At 45.0% G+C, this 14,127-nt stretch overlaps 1 protein-coding gene across 2 annotated transcripts in view; it reads left to right on the top strand.

Annotated features, from left to right (window-relative positions):
* MTCL1 (microtubule crosslinking factor 1) overlaps positions 1-14,127 on the top strand; it is a 96,745-nt gene that overhangs the window by 47,877 nt on the left and 34,741 nt on the right. The window contains exons 5-7 of one of the 2 annotated variants that reach the window (XM_088524067.1): positions 775-849; positions 4,694-6,022; positions 6,987-7,142. In XM_088524067.1, the coding sequence (XP_088380193.1) occupies positions 775-849; positions 4,694-6,022; positions 6,987-7,142 (1,560 nt within the window). The remainder of the gene's footprint in view (positions 1-774; positions 850-4,693; positions 6,023-6,986; positions 7,143-14,127) is intronic. The other variant, XM_088524068.1, reaches the window with a different exon arrangement.

Here is a 14,127-nt window from a genome sequence, read left to right as displayed (position 1 = left end):
ATGGAGCTGGCTGGCCCATGGCAGGAGAGCCCCAGAGACGGGGATAGGGTTTCACCTCGTGGCGAACGCGGCCAAGGGCGACATCGTATCTTCACTGAAACAAGATGGCGCCTGCTCCCCGCCCGCCTCGGCGTACGCGGCCGAGACTTGCAGCCCTAAAGAGCAGTTGGTTTGTGGTTAAAAGGGCAGTAGGGCGTTAGAGCGTGCTCACGGGGGCAGGGACGGGGCGGTGGGCAGGCGGGAGGCCGCACGTAGGCCCTGGGCTCGGTGGGCAGCGTGCTCTGTCCTATTCCCTGCTCTTGGGTAGAGAGACAAGTAGAGAGAGGATGGAGTCCTTGTGCTTGCTTTCTCCTGCCAAACCCAGGCATTAAAAGCAGCCATAGTTTGCCTTGGAAAGCCTCAGGAATGACTTGGGAAAATTAACCGAGTAGCCCACCCAGGGAAAAAGAAAATATTTACACAGTAACTCCGGCAAGCGCAGGATTTGTGTTTGTGAATGAAAACCTTTGGGGCAGCACTATGCAAGGTGGCTCTTGAATTTTCTTCAAGAAAATTCCATCTGCGTACTTCCAAATAATCCAAGAATATGACAAATCCCGTATTTTATTTACTGAGAGCTCCCCATGAACATTAGCTGGAACGTCACATCCATTGCAGGGCACCTTGAGTAAACCCTGTAAAATTGATTGTCTCGAAAGTAATGTAAAGACGGAATTCTTAGTAGTGCCTCTCCGCCTCTGGTATTATTGAAGAAAAAAAGTTTTTATTCAGCAGAATGGCAAAGTGGAACTTCTTGGAAAATGCCAGGCACCAGGCAAAACACAGAGAAAAGTGCCTCTCCAGCGCAAGGTAGGAGCCCTGGCAGCAGCCAGACGCTTGGGTGCTGGTCCAGCCGCGCTGCCCGCAGACCCGCACCCCAGCGCTTCCCCATCGCGTGCCTGGCAGCGCCCGCGAGCTGGTGGCGGTGGAAGAGATGGTGTTGGGCTCTGTCTCTCTTTGTGTCTCCTCGCTAGAAAAGAAATATCACCCCCGGGAATTTTTGATCAGCTCCTCATTCCTGTCACATCATTTACGTTGCATAATGAATTTGTTACTATTTCATTTCTTTATTGCCACATTCTACATTTGCCTAGATTATACCATAGGCTCTTTAGGGAGGGCTCTGTTTTTTTCCTTTCCACCTTTTTCCCCATTAACATCCCTCTGAGGTGCTACGCAGAGCTGGGGGGCTATAGCATGCAAATATTCACTCTCAGTATCATTAACTCCCATTTATCCTTCAGGATCTTTTAAAACCAATGACTAGCAGCCCTGATGATAAAACATTTTTGCACTGTCGCTAGTTTTACCCTTTCTATATAGTCTTCCATATATATACCTTTCAGGAAGGTGTCCCTATGCTGGACGTGAAATGCGTTTGAGCTGTGCCAGAGCTCAGCCCCTGACATCCCAGCCCCTTCTCCCTCCAGTAGGATGCACAGACTGTACCTTTCATCTTTTTTTTCCCCCTCCTTTCCATCTGTGGTTTATCTAAAAATGAATTATTTTTAATTTCTGTGATTTCCCTTTCCTCAATTTGCCTTATATTTCAAAGCCTATGTAGGTATCTCTTACCCTCTTGTTGTCTCTACTTGATTTCAACTGATCAAGAAAATGCTGATATTTCTTGTACACAAAGTTTCAGAGGGACATATGCATGAAGGTCAGAGCCCTATTCTTTTGGCATGCTTAGATGTTACTGATAAGCTCTCCTGGCTCTGTTCCTTTGGAAAAGCTGGGAATGGGCTTTTCAGTAGTCACGGTTCCCTGACAGAGAAGCAGGGAAGATCTCCAGCTTTCTCACCTTTCCAAACAGGATCCATATTTTGTAGGCAAGGTTAACATCCATCAACTCTGTCATTTTGTGTGAGGCTTGTGTTTGTTTAATGGTTTAATGTAAAAAAAAAAAAAAGTCAAACTTGTTTGTCTCAGTTCTTGTGAAAAAATAACAAACTCACAAAGGTCATGCTTTTTTTTTCCCCACAAAAAGTAACAATAAAGTGGTGAAATTATAAGATGAACTTTAACTGCATTTTAAATGAGTTAACTGCTCTGTTCTGCTCTAATAGCATCCTAACCCCACAGAAACGTTGGGTTTGCATTGCACAGTGATGCCGAACAAAATCATTAGGGCCCTGATCCCGTGAAGCCCTGCAGCTTTCCTCGAAAGCTGCCACTTGCCATGAGTGCAACCCACCAACTGCTATCCTGCTAACTTGAAATCCCACCAGCATCAGGCCAGGATTCCCCTGTGAGCTGCTCCAGGTAGAAGAGTATCCCTAGAGCTCCTAGAATATCCTCCCGGTATCCCTAGAGCCCACCCCAAGGAGGAGGCATGCGAACAGGCTTGTCCCTTGCAACCTCTGTGTGTATATGAATGCAACTGTCTGCAAAAAATGATACAAGAAATTCGGCAGTCATCACCGGCTTGCCGGGCTCTTGCAGCCAAAGGCAGCCAACAAATGTGGTGAGGCACGCTCGGTTATAAAGGAAATGGGAATAAGGAAAGTGCAAGATGCAATTCTTTTTCTGAGCTATTACCAAATAAGTGGAGAAAGTAGAGTTAATGGACCCACCTGCGAGTTCTGATTTTCAGCACTGATGTAGATTTAACTTCTCTGGTACTGTGTGTTTCCTTATGAGTGAAACCTGCAGCAGTGCTGGTAAATAATAGAAGAGAAGAGAGGTGTGTATATTGTGCAGCCCTGACCAAACATGATCTTTTAATATTACAGTCTTATCCAGCTAGAGCAACTGAAGTTCAGAGTGACTTCAGCTGGAGCTGCACTGTTTTGCCAAGTTTTAATTAGCCACCGAATTTGCAATTTATAGTTAATAAGGAGAAAAGCAACTTGCAAATATATTTACTGTCAAGAGTGTAAAAAGGGAGTGTGAATATGTGAGAAAGAGATGAAGCAGGTAAAAAGGCCCATCCTGTCAAGACTCTGATTGTAATAGGTTACATGTTTCTGGATTGTACTTAAAAAAATCACATCATTTTTGCCAGAAAAATGAAGACCAGGGTCTTAGTTACTCAGCTGATTGCAGCTACTCCTGGTTACCACTGAGATGACTGACAACTAGCAACTATTTTGGTTATTGTTTATCTCTTCTGTGTTACTTACATATACAGATAGTTTTTGGACCACTTAGTATTTTAAAGCCGCAACCTGCTACAAGGAAAAATCAGTAGCAAAGCTGACCGAGTTCAAAAATGCACTACCAATTAATTCTGTGCCTGTTTAGGTATTAACTGAAATTAAGACGCAATTAGCGTATGTTTAAACAGGGTAGGGGAAGATTAATCTTGATAACATAAAAGACACCATTAGCAACATGGAAAGATGTGTACTTTAGAAATTATATAATTTCCTCAGACTGCTGAGCCTTAATTAGTTTTGTAAATCTTTTTTTTTTTTTAATAGCCTGATCTGGGTGAACAATTAAAATCAATCATGTTTTCTCCTGATTCAGTTGCTGTTCTAGGAACTGTAACAAAATGGTGCTTGTGGAAGATAATGGTGCTACAGAGACTAAAAGGAAGTTTCTATAGATAATTGGGCCTATGTCCACATGGCCTCACAACAGTGATGAAATCTGCTGTCTGGGGAGATCGTCTTTCAAAGACTGCCTGCTATTATGCCGCTAATGCTGATAAATGTGTCTCTTCTGAGGCCAAGTGCCTGTATCTCCATGACAATTCATGAAAGTGATTCATGCAAAGAAATTGTTCATCAGCTTAGAATTTACTTAACCTTGTCTCTCATGTCAGCACAATGCAGCGGGGAGCTTGGTCTCTTCCGTGAGATGCAGTAATTCAGAGTTCCCAGCGCTCCCTCTCCTCCCCCAAAAAAAGATCAAACTCTCTCAGTTAGTAGGCTGGTGCTCACCAAAAAATACAGGGTTTCACATGGGACGGGTTTGGATTAATGAGTTTGTTTTCAGTAACTTCCCTTCTAAACAGTTGTCCGTGGCAGAAGGAGAGCTCGCGCTCTCTTCCATCACAGTGATACCAACTGCAGTAACAGCAGTAGTGCTGCCTATTCCGACTGAAAGCAGCTTGACACTTGAGCTCTTTCACAATGTTGTGGAGATCCCGTAATTCAAGTGTGTATCATGTGCTGCTTCGCTCTGCAAAGCAACCATGCCGCTTAGCAGACTTTGTTGTGTTTTTTAGTTTAGGAAGCCCAAGATTTGGGATTGTGATGAGCAACCTCATTTGACTAGTTAGTCTCTGTTTCATGATACTAAAACTGATCAAAGATATCATTAAAGTAAATGAAAAAGAAAGCGCAAACAAATCTTGGCACCCTTTCACTTGAGTACTGTGTGTTTTCCACAAAATTGGCTCCATATTTGGGGATACCGTGTATCAAGTGCCCTGTGCTGGCACTCTTGCGTCAGTGAGCGCTTGTTCTGGCACACTGATGTTTCTCTCTCTAACTCTGTTCAAGCTGCTTTTCCATCTGAAGGTGGACCAAGTCACTGGATGTGTCAATGGTGGGACTTGCGCAGCTCTGTCTCTGTACAGTCTGCATAGAGACAGATGCAGCTCAGAGGGTGGAGGACGGAGGGAAGATTTGGGAATGGTAGCAGTGGGTTGCACATTTTTTGTAACTTTTTTTGGTGTGTCGGGGGGGATTGTTCTTGGCAGGAGGACAGTGCTGACTTGAAGTGCCAGCTGCAATTTGCCAAAGAGGAAGCGTCGCTGATGCGTAAGAAGATGGCCAAACTGGGGAAGGAAAAGGATGAACTGGAACAGGAGCTCCAGAAATATAAGTCCATCTATGGAGATGTGGACAGTCCCCTCCCGACCGGAGAGGCCGGGGGCCCACCTAGCACCAGGGAGGCTGAGCTGAAGCTTCGCTTGAAGCTGGTGGAAGAGGAAGCCAACATACTGGGCAGAAAAATAGTGGAACTGGAGGTGGAGAACAGGGGGATTAAGGCTGAGATGGAGGACATGAGGTGCCAGTATGAAAAGGAGTGTCTTAGCCGGGACCACATTTCAAGCATTCCTACCTCGCCGTACGGCGACTCTGTGGAGTCGGCCACAGAGCTGCGCCGTCACTTGCAGTTCGTGGAGGAGGAGGCAGAACTGTTGAGGCGGTCGATCTCCGAAGTCGAGGATCATAACAAGCAGCTCACAAACGAGCTGAGCAAGTTCAAGTTCGAGCCAGGCCAGGAGCCCGGCTGGCTGGAGGACACGGCTTCCAAGTGCGGCGGGCCCCTGCAAGAGGAGCTCAAATCGGCCCGGCTGCAAATCAACGAGCTGAGCGGGAAGGTGATGAAGCTCCAGTATGAGAACAGGGTCCTCATGTCCAACGTGCAGCGCTACGACCTGGCCTCACACCTGGGCCTGCGCACCTCCAGCCCCAGGGACAGCGACGCCGACAGCGACGCGGGGAAGAAGGAAAGCGACAGCGAAGAGGGTCGCCCGCCTCAACCGAAGAGAGAGGGGCCCATTGGGGGTGAAAGCGACTCGGAAGAAGTCTACGAGAAGACTTCGGGCTTTGGGAGCGGGAAGCCCTCTGAGGTGAGCGAGCTGTGCTCCGCCGAGCTCCTGAGAGTGAAGGAGGACACGGAGTCTTTAATCAGCATCAGGCGCGAGGCGGAGCGGCTCGAGAGGACGGTGGAGCGCCTTATCACCGACACAGACAGCTTGATCTACGACGCCAAGGTGCATGTAGCCAGCAGCCCCTCCACGGAGCAGGATTTCAGAAGCGGAGAGGTAGAAAGAGGAGACGAAAGACGCGAACCAGAGCTCCTGGACACCGTCAATTCCCGGATGAAAGCTTTCCGCAAGGAGCTGCAGACCTTCTTGGAGAAGGTTGACCACATCGGGGAGGGCCTTAAGGAGCAGATGGAGGACCTGTCTCCTCTTCCCCACCTCACAGAGTCTTCCAGTTTCCTATCCACGATGACGTCCATGTCCCGAGACTCTCCTATCGGGAACCTGGGGAAGGAGCTGATCACTGACTTCCAGGTAAGTGGGCCCGTCCTCTGCCTTCTCTCTCCTATCGTTTCTCTTTCTTGCTGGCATTGCTGCCCTAGAGCTGATTTTCCTCCCGGCTGCTTTGTTATGATTTCAGACCTGCGGTGTATGAGCGTGCGGAATGTTAAACAAGCACTTTCCAGGTTTTTCTTTGGTTTGTTTGCACAACTCCTTTGATTCAGGGGTGGTTCCTCATGGCGAAAAGGCTAATCCACCGGTGCTGTAGAGATGTGTCTCCTTCTTTTTTACTCCTAACAGCAGCGTTTCCCCATGAAAGAAGAGATTAATTAAATATATATATATACATATTTAGTAATGAAAGTAATTTTAGCACCCTTGCTGAGAAATGTGCAGAGGTCTTTATTATGCTCTCTCTTAAAAGGGCCAGGCGTGCTCTCAAAAGCCTTGCCAAAAGGACCCCACCAAAGCAGTTTTCTAGGCGGTGTGTTTTGACAAGCCTGCTTGCAGCTCACTCCCCTAACGGAGCAGCGGGTGAGAAGCACAGTAGCCAGCGAAGGACTGCCCTCCCCAAAGCACTGCCAATGGGCGCATGCCTAAGCCGCCACAACTGCCACACTTGGATATGGCTTTTCTGCACAGCACAAGTAAGGAAGGAAGAGCCTTGTATCCCGCCGTATCCTTCATGACTTGTATGCTTGCTGTTGGTTTGACTCATGCATCCTCATTGCATGCGCCTCATAACCAGTGTTTGCATTCTTTTTTCCTCTCTTTCTCTTTTTTGCTTTTCAGATGTTTCAGCCCATCATTTTGCTCATCCTCATTTTGGTTTTGTTCTCTTCACTTTCTTATGCCACTGTATTTAAGTTGGTTTTTCTGTTCACGCTTTTCTTTGTCTTGTAGTTTTTCAGTCGTCTACCTTACCCATTTTTTGTTTTCTTTATTCCCTCCTGTCCTTTTTTGTTTTTTTGTTCTAAACCGCCCATGCACCTAACAGTCCAAACTGAGAGATCAGATGGAGTGGCAGCTCAAACGAGATCGTGGAGAGGAGCAAGAGATTCACCACCAGCGAGCCACCACCGACCCACATCGCAGAGCTGATGGAGACATTAAACGCTACAGGCCAGGAGACAAGGGCTGTTTCAGTCTAGAGGTCAGCAAAGCAGCCCGTCTTACCCACTGCCTCCTGCTGCCCTAGCCAGGATGTGAGCAAGAGAAGCCAGGGGCTGGGGGAGTAAATTGGACAGAGCACAGCACCTGAGCTGTGCAAGTTTTGGTGGCCTCCTTCCCCTTCTGCAGTTTCATAGGAGCAAATGTGATCCTGAGTAGGACCCTCCTCCCAGTAGCCTTGCTTAGTGGAAAAAAAATGTGGCTCAGGGATGACATGCAGTTAAATGTAGCAGCAAAAAATAAATAAATCTGGAAGAGGTTTTATTTCCTGCTGCCACACATGTGACTGCAGGTTCCACCTTGTTAGATTTTTCAAATCTGAGGAGTCTACAGATAGAGACCTCTCCGCATGTTGCCTGGCAGTAGTGTGCGTGGGAGAGTGTTTGATGCTGGCGTGCATGGTAATTCTCATCAGGAACCACGGCACCCTGCAGCTTCCCAGAAATACCCATTTAAAGCAGAATCTTCCATTGCTGTGGCCGTTGAATGGTTTTCCATTTGTCAGAAGCATTGATCAGCTTTTATTTAAATCTTCATCCATCCTGAGGCCATATCAGCCTCTGTAAACGTCTTTTCAGCTGGTTTCTTAGGAAGATAGATTGTCCAGATACTACAACGGGTCCTGAAGAAAGCAATTTCTAGTCTGTCTGCTACAAAGGCATTTAGGCTACATAGTGCATTTAAAAGCTTTTCTGCTGGCCACTGCAAAATCCAACTTGAAACTATGGTAGTTAGAGTTTCCTTTGGGGGCCAAATTTAAATATGTTTTTAATTCAGAAGGCACACACAGAGGCCACAGGGTATCTGAAACCACTGATATTGTCTGGAAAAATGAAGAAACAGCTGTGTTTGTGATTAAGCAATAATAAGCATTAGAAAGCAGAAGGAAGAGAAACCATCAGGGTGGCTAGTAGCCAAACAGCTAAATTCTGTATTGAATGTCAGAGGGAGAGTGGCTCCATCTTAACACAGGTAATTCCCTGCTAATTTTGTTTAGTCTGCTTTAAAATGTCCTGAAAGTCCAGAGATTTGGTAGTGTTGGAATAATTAATGCGTGCAGCAGCTTCTCTTCCACTTTTCAACTTTTAACAGTGCCAATAAACCTCAGAAAGGATATCTGATAAATCCAGGGCACAGTAAGTCCTTCACTGAAAGGTGAAGTCTTTCCTCATATTAAAAACGGGCAAATGAGGTAGAGAAATCTTAATAGTTCACTGTGGATCTTTCTGCAGTTGGCTTGATCAATAGTGTAGATTAGGTCAGAACCAAGGCAGATGTTTACAGTATTTTTGTTTAAATGCTCTCATCTTTATTAACAGCCTCACTTTTGTATTGTCTTGTATTTATGAGCCCTCTGTTTATTAAGACAGGGGGTTGGGGTAACTTTGGCACAGGCTGTGTCTTTCCTCTTCCAAGAGGGGATGATTTGTAAACTCGTACAGTAGAACAGGAGCTGGCCAGCTTTCTCACCAGAGCCTGAGAGCGAACAAGCCCGTAATTGTAACCAAAGGTAGACAATATCCAGATGAGGTCCAGATGTTCTCAAAAAGTGAGCATGGATGGGGCTCATGGCCCAAACGGAGAATACGTTTAAGATCTTTGGTTCAATCACATTTACACAAGCAGCAGAGTATATTACTTTGCTTTACACTGAAACATTTCAGTGGGTCAGCAACCATTTAATACCGGTACAATTCAGCCCAAATGAGGCAGAAGAGTCTTGCAAATACTGTTTTGTTATCTGTCTCATTCTTTTCTTTTTTGACTTCAAACATTTCTATAGCAAAAACTGCCATGATTTTTTGTGCCAGATGAATGAGCAGAAGAATATATTTTTCAAATTCCAGTGGGTTCTTTTTATTACCACAGAAATTTCAGATGAAAACTCGAATCATTCCATTCTCACAGCAGAAATGGCTGCAAGGAAGCTGCTATCTGCTTTAACTTATGAAGTGAAAATATTCACACTGTCCAATATTGATGGATGTTCTTTTTACTATGCGTGGACTTTCAGCGTGAGAAGAACACATTTCACTTCAGTTGAGCAAATGATTTCTTTATAAACAAAAAAAACTATTTTTTTCTTAGTACATTTTCTCCCAAGCTGAATTTCAAACGCAAAGTTTCCCAAGCAGTGCTGAGCAGTTTCCATTCAGCCATTTCCCCTCCTCCCTGTTTTTAAAATGAGCATCGCAGGAGCCTAATTGTTTGATTAAATACAATAAATGCAGGCTGACTTGTGCTTGAAACTACCCTGTAGCCTAACTGTAAACATCTGCGTTTGTTTGCTCTTTGCACTGCAGTTGTTAGTGCAACAGTATTATTAGAATGCATTTGCATGTTAAAGAGGTGGGTCAGAGTCACAGTCCAAGGGAAATTTTATCTTGAAATTGCCCTAAGAGCAAGGCTTTGTTTTGTGGCTGAAACAAGCCATTGAGCTGAGGCTGGAGCCCGTTGGGGTGGATGGTCAATACATTATTCATGATTTCAGCAGAGCTGGGCTGGGCAGGGAGGGAGAGAGCCGTCTTTACCATCCAAAGAAAAAGTGAATAAGCAAGCAAGAACTGCCATAACTAAAGGACATGGAGGAGCTAGAAAAGGTATCACAATGTTTTATGGAGCAAACGCTCGGCACGGAGCGGATTACTATGGCAACAAGTGGAAACCAGTGGAAAACTGGTAAATAATTTTTCATCTGGTGAATTTTATCCTTTTTACTAATACAATATCTGTTAAAAAATCTTCTTTAAAGCAGGCTGCAATTTCCTCCTGTTTATTGAGGGACAGTAGCCATTCTGGAGAAGAAAAATTTTACTCTTTCAGACAACCAAGCACAGATTATTGCAGTGTTTGATACCAGATGTCCTAAAATCTAGCTGTATTGCTTAGTTCTGGTTGTTCAGTCACAGGGTATTGCTTCTGTCCTTACCTGAATAAGCATGTATCACCCAAGGCACATATCTTCATCCATGCATTTCAAATTTGGATAATGTGATTATTTTCACACACAGCTTTTAAACATTTGCACATCTATTTTTGTGGACAGAAACACCACAAAATCTCCATCACTCCCATGCTGTGGAAAGTAAACATGCTGGAATTGCTGAAGTAACTTAAAGGGAACAAGTTGTCACTAGAGAATTAAAATAAAAGCAGATAGGCTGAGGAAGGTGAGAGCATGTCTTAAAGTTCGCCATACAGTCTAGTCAAAAGTAGGCAGCTAGAGCTCACGAGGAAGAGTAATTTCCTGTAGACCATGAACAAGTTGTTTATCTATTTTTCGTACTTACTCTGCCCATAACAAATGTAATGCAGCTCTATTACTGTAAATTAATTTCTGGGTTAAATGTGGAACAACCAGATACCGTGATGTCCAAGTTAGGTAAGTCCTTTTGTCACCTGCTTTGAATCTGTATCGAATCTTGTATGTGTTTCCATTTGGACGTGTTGGGGAGATTCCAGTCTGTCGTCTGACTGCTTTAGTTGAAGCTGATTTTAGAGTGTCTGTGTTTCTTCTGTGCAGTTTTTCCACTTGAGAGCTTTTCAGCAGGATGGCTTTTGCGGCAGCTCCAAGCCATGTGCAGAAAATTTGCACATCCTTTCCTTTTGCATTGATGTAATATTTTCTCTCTCCAGAAAGGGAACAGTGAATGTTTTATATACTGCAGGTTTCCTTAATTCTGAACAAAACTGGGCACCCCGTAAGAAGTTGCATCTCCTAATGTCCACTACACCTACAGTGCAAAACTGTGGGAAGAGGGAAGACAAACTGGTGCTGACAGTCTTCCTTCCCACCGAGATTAGAGGCAGCAAGAATAATTTACTTTGATGAATCGTATTCTTTCCTGCTATGCAAGGTTCCATAAAGGTTGACAGTATAATGGCTTGAAAGAGCCATTATGATGTAAATCTGAATATCCAACTTCGAACTGACTCAGTGGGACACCATATGCTATCCATATAATGAGGCGATGTATTTATTTATTTATTTATTTTTCCTTGGAGTAAAGTGTAAGAAAGCAATATAAAAGGCACTGGAAGTTCCTCTTTAGTCTGGGTTATTCTATTTTTGCAATAGTCAGCTGTCAAGCTTAAAAAAAATAGCTTTAGACTGCTTAGATGAGGTCAAAATAGTAAAGCATTATAATTATGGTGTTAGACTAGTGGTATAAAATGTTTAGTGTTTCACTTCTGTGGAATCGCACAGAGATGCTGGAGTCTGTCTTTCCACCCTGCCTCCTCAGGCCTTATTTTTGCTCCACCCCTCTTGAAAGAAAGAATAAATACAGTGATTTGATGAAATTTGCTGTTCACAGTTGTTGCCCATAAAATGATTAGGTTTCCAGGCAAAGTGAGGTTTAAATTAGCTATGCTCAAGTGGAGAAAACGAGCAAATAAAGCTCAGCCACATCTTGCGGTGCCTGGTGCTCATGTAAAATGAGTCATTGCAGAAACAGAGAAGTAGCCAGGTGGAGAGGGGGCAGAGGTGCAAGGAGAAAAGGGTAGTGAAGCCTCATGGGGTGGGTGACTTTTCTCTGCATTATCCTCTTGAGGGAAAGGCACCAGCGTGGATTAGCTTGTTGTGGGGCGAAGGCAGGTGAGAGGGAAAGGGCTCGGGAGGAGCGTTTGGTGCTGGCCGGTGAGGCTGGAAGTGGCGTTGGAAATGATTCACGGAAAGCTGTGGTAGTTGCCCCGCTGCAGATGCGGAGTGGTTGTTCCTGCAGCGCTGTGGCGGAGCGGCTGTGGTGTTGTGTCTGCCTGTCCTCCCGCAGCGCCCGTGTCCGTGTCCATGGGGTCGGTGTGCGGCGCCGGGCCTTGCCCTCTGCGAGCCCTCCTGAGCGGGGGCCGTGCGCGGTGATTCCTCTTGCCGCACGTTCACCAAGAAGGAAAAAGGAGACGAGCCAAGAATGGGGGTTAACAGGGTGTCAGTTACTGTGTCAGTGTGGCAACAGTGCTGCTTGCCAGAGCACAACCACCGCTGTGGCGCGGGCTCACCAGGCCGGCTATGCCTTAGGGGCCTGATTTCCAAACGGGAGCGCAGACATGTGCCTAGCCTACGTGTACAGTCTCAGCATGCTAAACTCTACACGTGCCTCATTTAAGGTCCAGCCATTTAGCAATAATCTCTTAGGCCCTTAAGCAGCCTCATCTCCCTTGGTTTGAGTACTGTTGCCTCCAATGCCTTCTAACAGAAACTATGCTGTATGAAATCACAGGCTGTGGAGCATGCTGAGGTTGCACTGGGCGGGAGGAGGTGTGCTGCAGCTCTGCATTCGTACATCAACTGCTTTTTAACACGTTTACTTTGCTGCTTGTGGAGACCTTTCCTCCATAAATAGGCAAGACAATGGTAAAAAGATTTGCATTGTTTAGAGCTTTTGTAATGTTGTATCTGTCTTAATCTCTTACTAGTAATTCCAGCAGTTATTACGTAATCCAAGCACCTAAGTTTCCTAAAACCTGGCTTTGCTTGGACTGCAATTTTATCAAGAAGTTGTTTGAGAACATTGTTTTCTTGTCTGTATTTCACGGATATAATGCATTCTCAGTACATCTGTAACTCCATTACATTAATGTAGAACTATGTTCCACTTTAGAACAACTGATCTTCTAGCAAATCACTGTTCATTGGAAAACAGATGTTGGAAGTGAATAGTGAAAAACCCAAACCTTTTCTGCTAGGTCTTTTTGCTGCTATGATTCAGCTTCCAATTTCAGGAATCCCAAGACTAACATTATTTCTAACTACCTAAATGTGTAATAATGTGACTGTAAAGAGAGTTTTTATTAAGATAACACATGCTTCCTTTATATTTTTTAAAAACGTACTCATTTTAACATAAATTATGCTGTTTCCATTCTTTGCGGTACGTGAGCTTAAATTATTCAGTTCCATGTTGAAACTGTTTTGATCAGGTTGACTTCACATGGTTCTGATTTTGAACCTATAAAGAAAAGAACGCACATTTTTGAAATTACACTTGAATTAAGTAGATTTTCCTTGAATTAACTAGTCTGGACAAACTGGGCAGATCCCATCATCGACCATTCTTTCCAAATTATTTGTGAGACTAAATTTTGACCTTGTATAATAATAATAATAAAAAAAAAGCCTGCAGACACACTGATACCCCAGACAAATCGATCAGACAGATGATGTGATAACTCACTCTTGGTCACCTTCAGTGAACATTTTGGAGGGCCAGAACTGTCACTTTTTCAGGTACGAAACAGACACGTGCACAAGGCAATATGTGAATGAAGAAGGAGCTTTGGGGGCCTAGAAAGTGAACGTGCTGTGGGTGCCTGCTGACAAGCAGCCATGCACCCTATCTCTTCTGCCCTGGAAGAGGAGAGGAGGGTCTGGTCCAGTGCCAAAGACTCTGAATAGCCAGAAATGCCCCTTCAGGGCTGCCCGGTTTTGTTCTTGGGCACAGGAGGAGCACACAGGGAAAGGGAAGGCACCGTGACAGTGCCTCAGGGGACGTGGTGGGGCAGTCCATGAGACCTGCATTAAGTCCTCACAGCTGCTGAGGTTGGAGCATGGCCAGCAGGGAGTTGGGGACCATGCGCGCTTTGAAGCCTGAGGCGACACTGTCTTTAGATGCATCTTTACTCTGAGGAGTAGCAATTGGGTAAGATAGCATTTTCTGGGGGTCCCACTGCTGGTACATGCGAAGATAAGTCTGGCTGAGCACCCCATGTGCACACACTCATCAATCTTAGCAGCAATGCGGCAGCACAGAATGAAGGCCACAGAAAGTGCTGACCAGGAGTCTAGATGCCACAGGATTAATTAACATCAAATAAATGATGGGGGCTGTCGCTTTGCCTTCCTGGGCGTTTGTATTTTAATTAAGTAACATTCAGCAGCAAAGTGGAAGGAATGGCAAACCTATACAAAATGGAAGCTGAAAGTACAAAGATTAAAATAGGGTGCACCAGGAAGGGGAGGTGCATGAAAGGTA

The sequence above is a fragment of the Tinamus guttatus genome, unplaced genomic scaffold (genome assembly GCF_059628265.1).
Source record: "Tinamus guttatus ecotype Peru unplaced genomic scaffold, ASM5962826v1 Tinamus_guttatus_pri_ptg000203l, whole genome shotgun sequence".
Classification (NCBI taxonomy): domain Eukaryota; kingdom Metazoa; phylum Chordata; class Aves; order Tinamiformes; family Tinamidae; genus Tinamus; species Tinamus guttatus.
The sequence above is the reverse complement of the archived record's forward strand: the minus strand, read 5'-3'. Positions and strand labels throughout refer to the sequence as shown.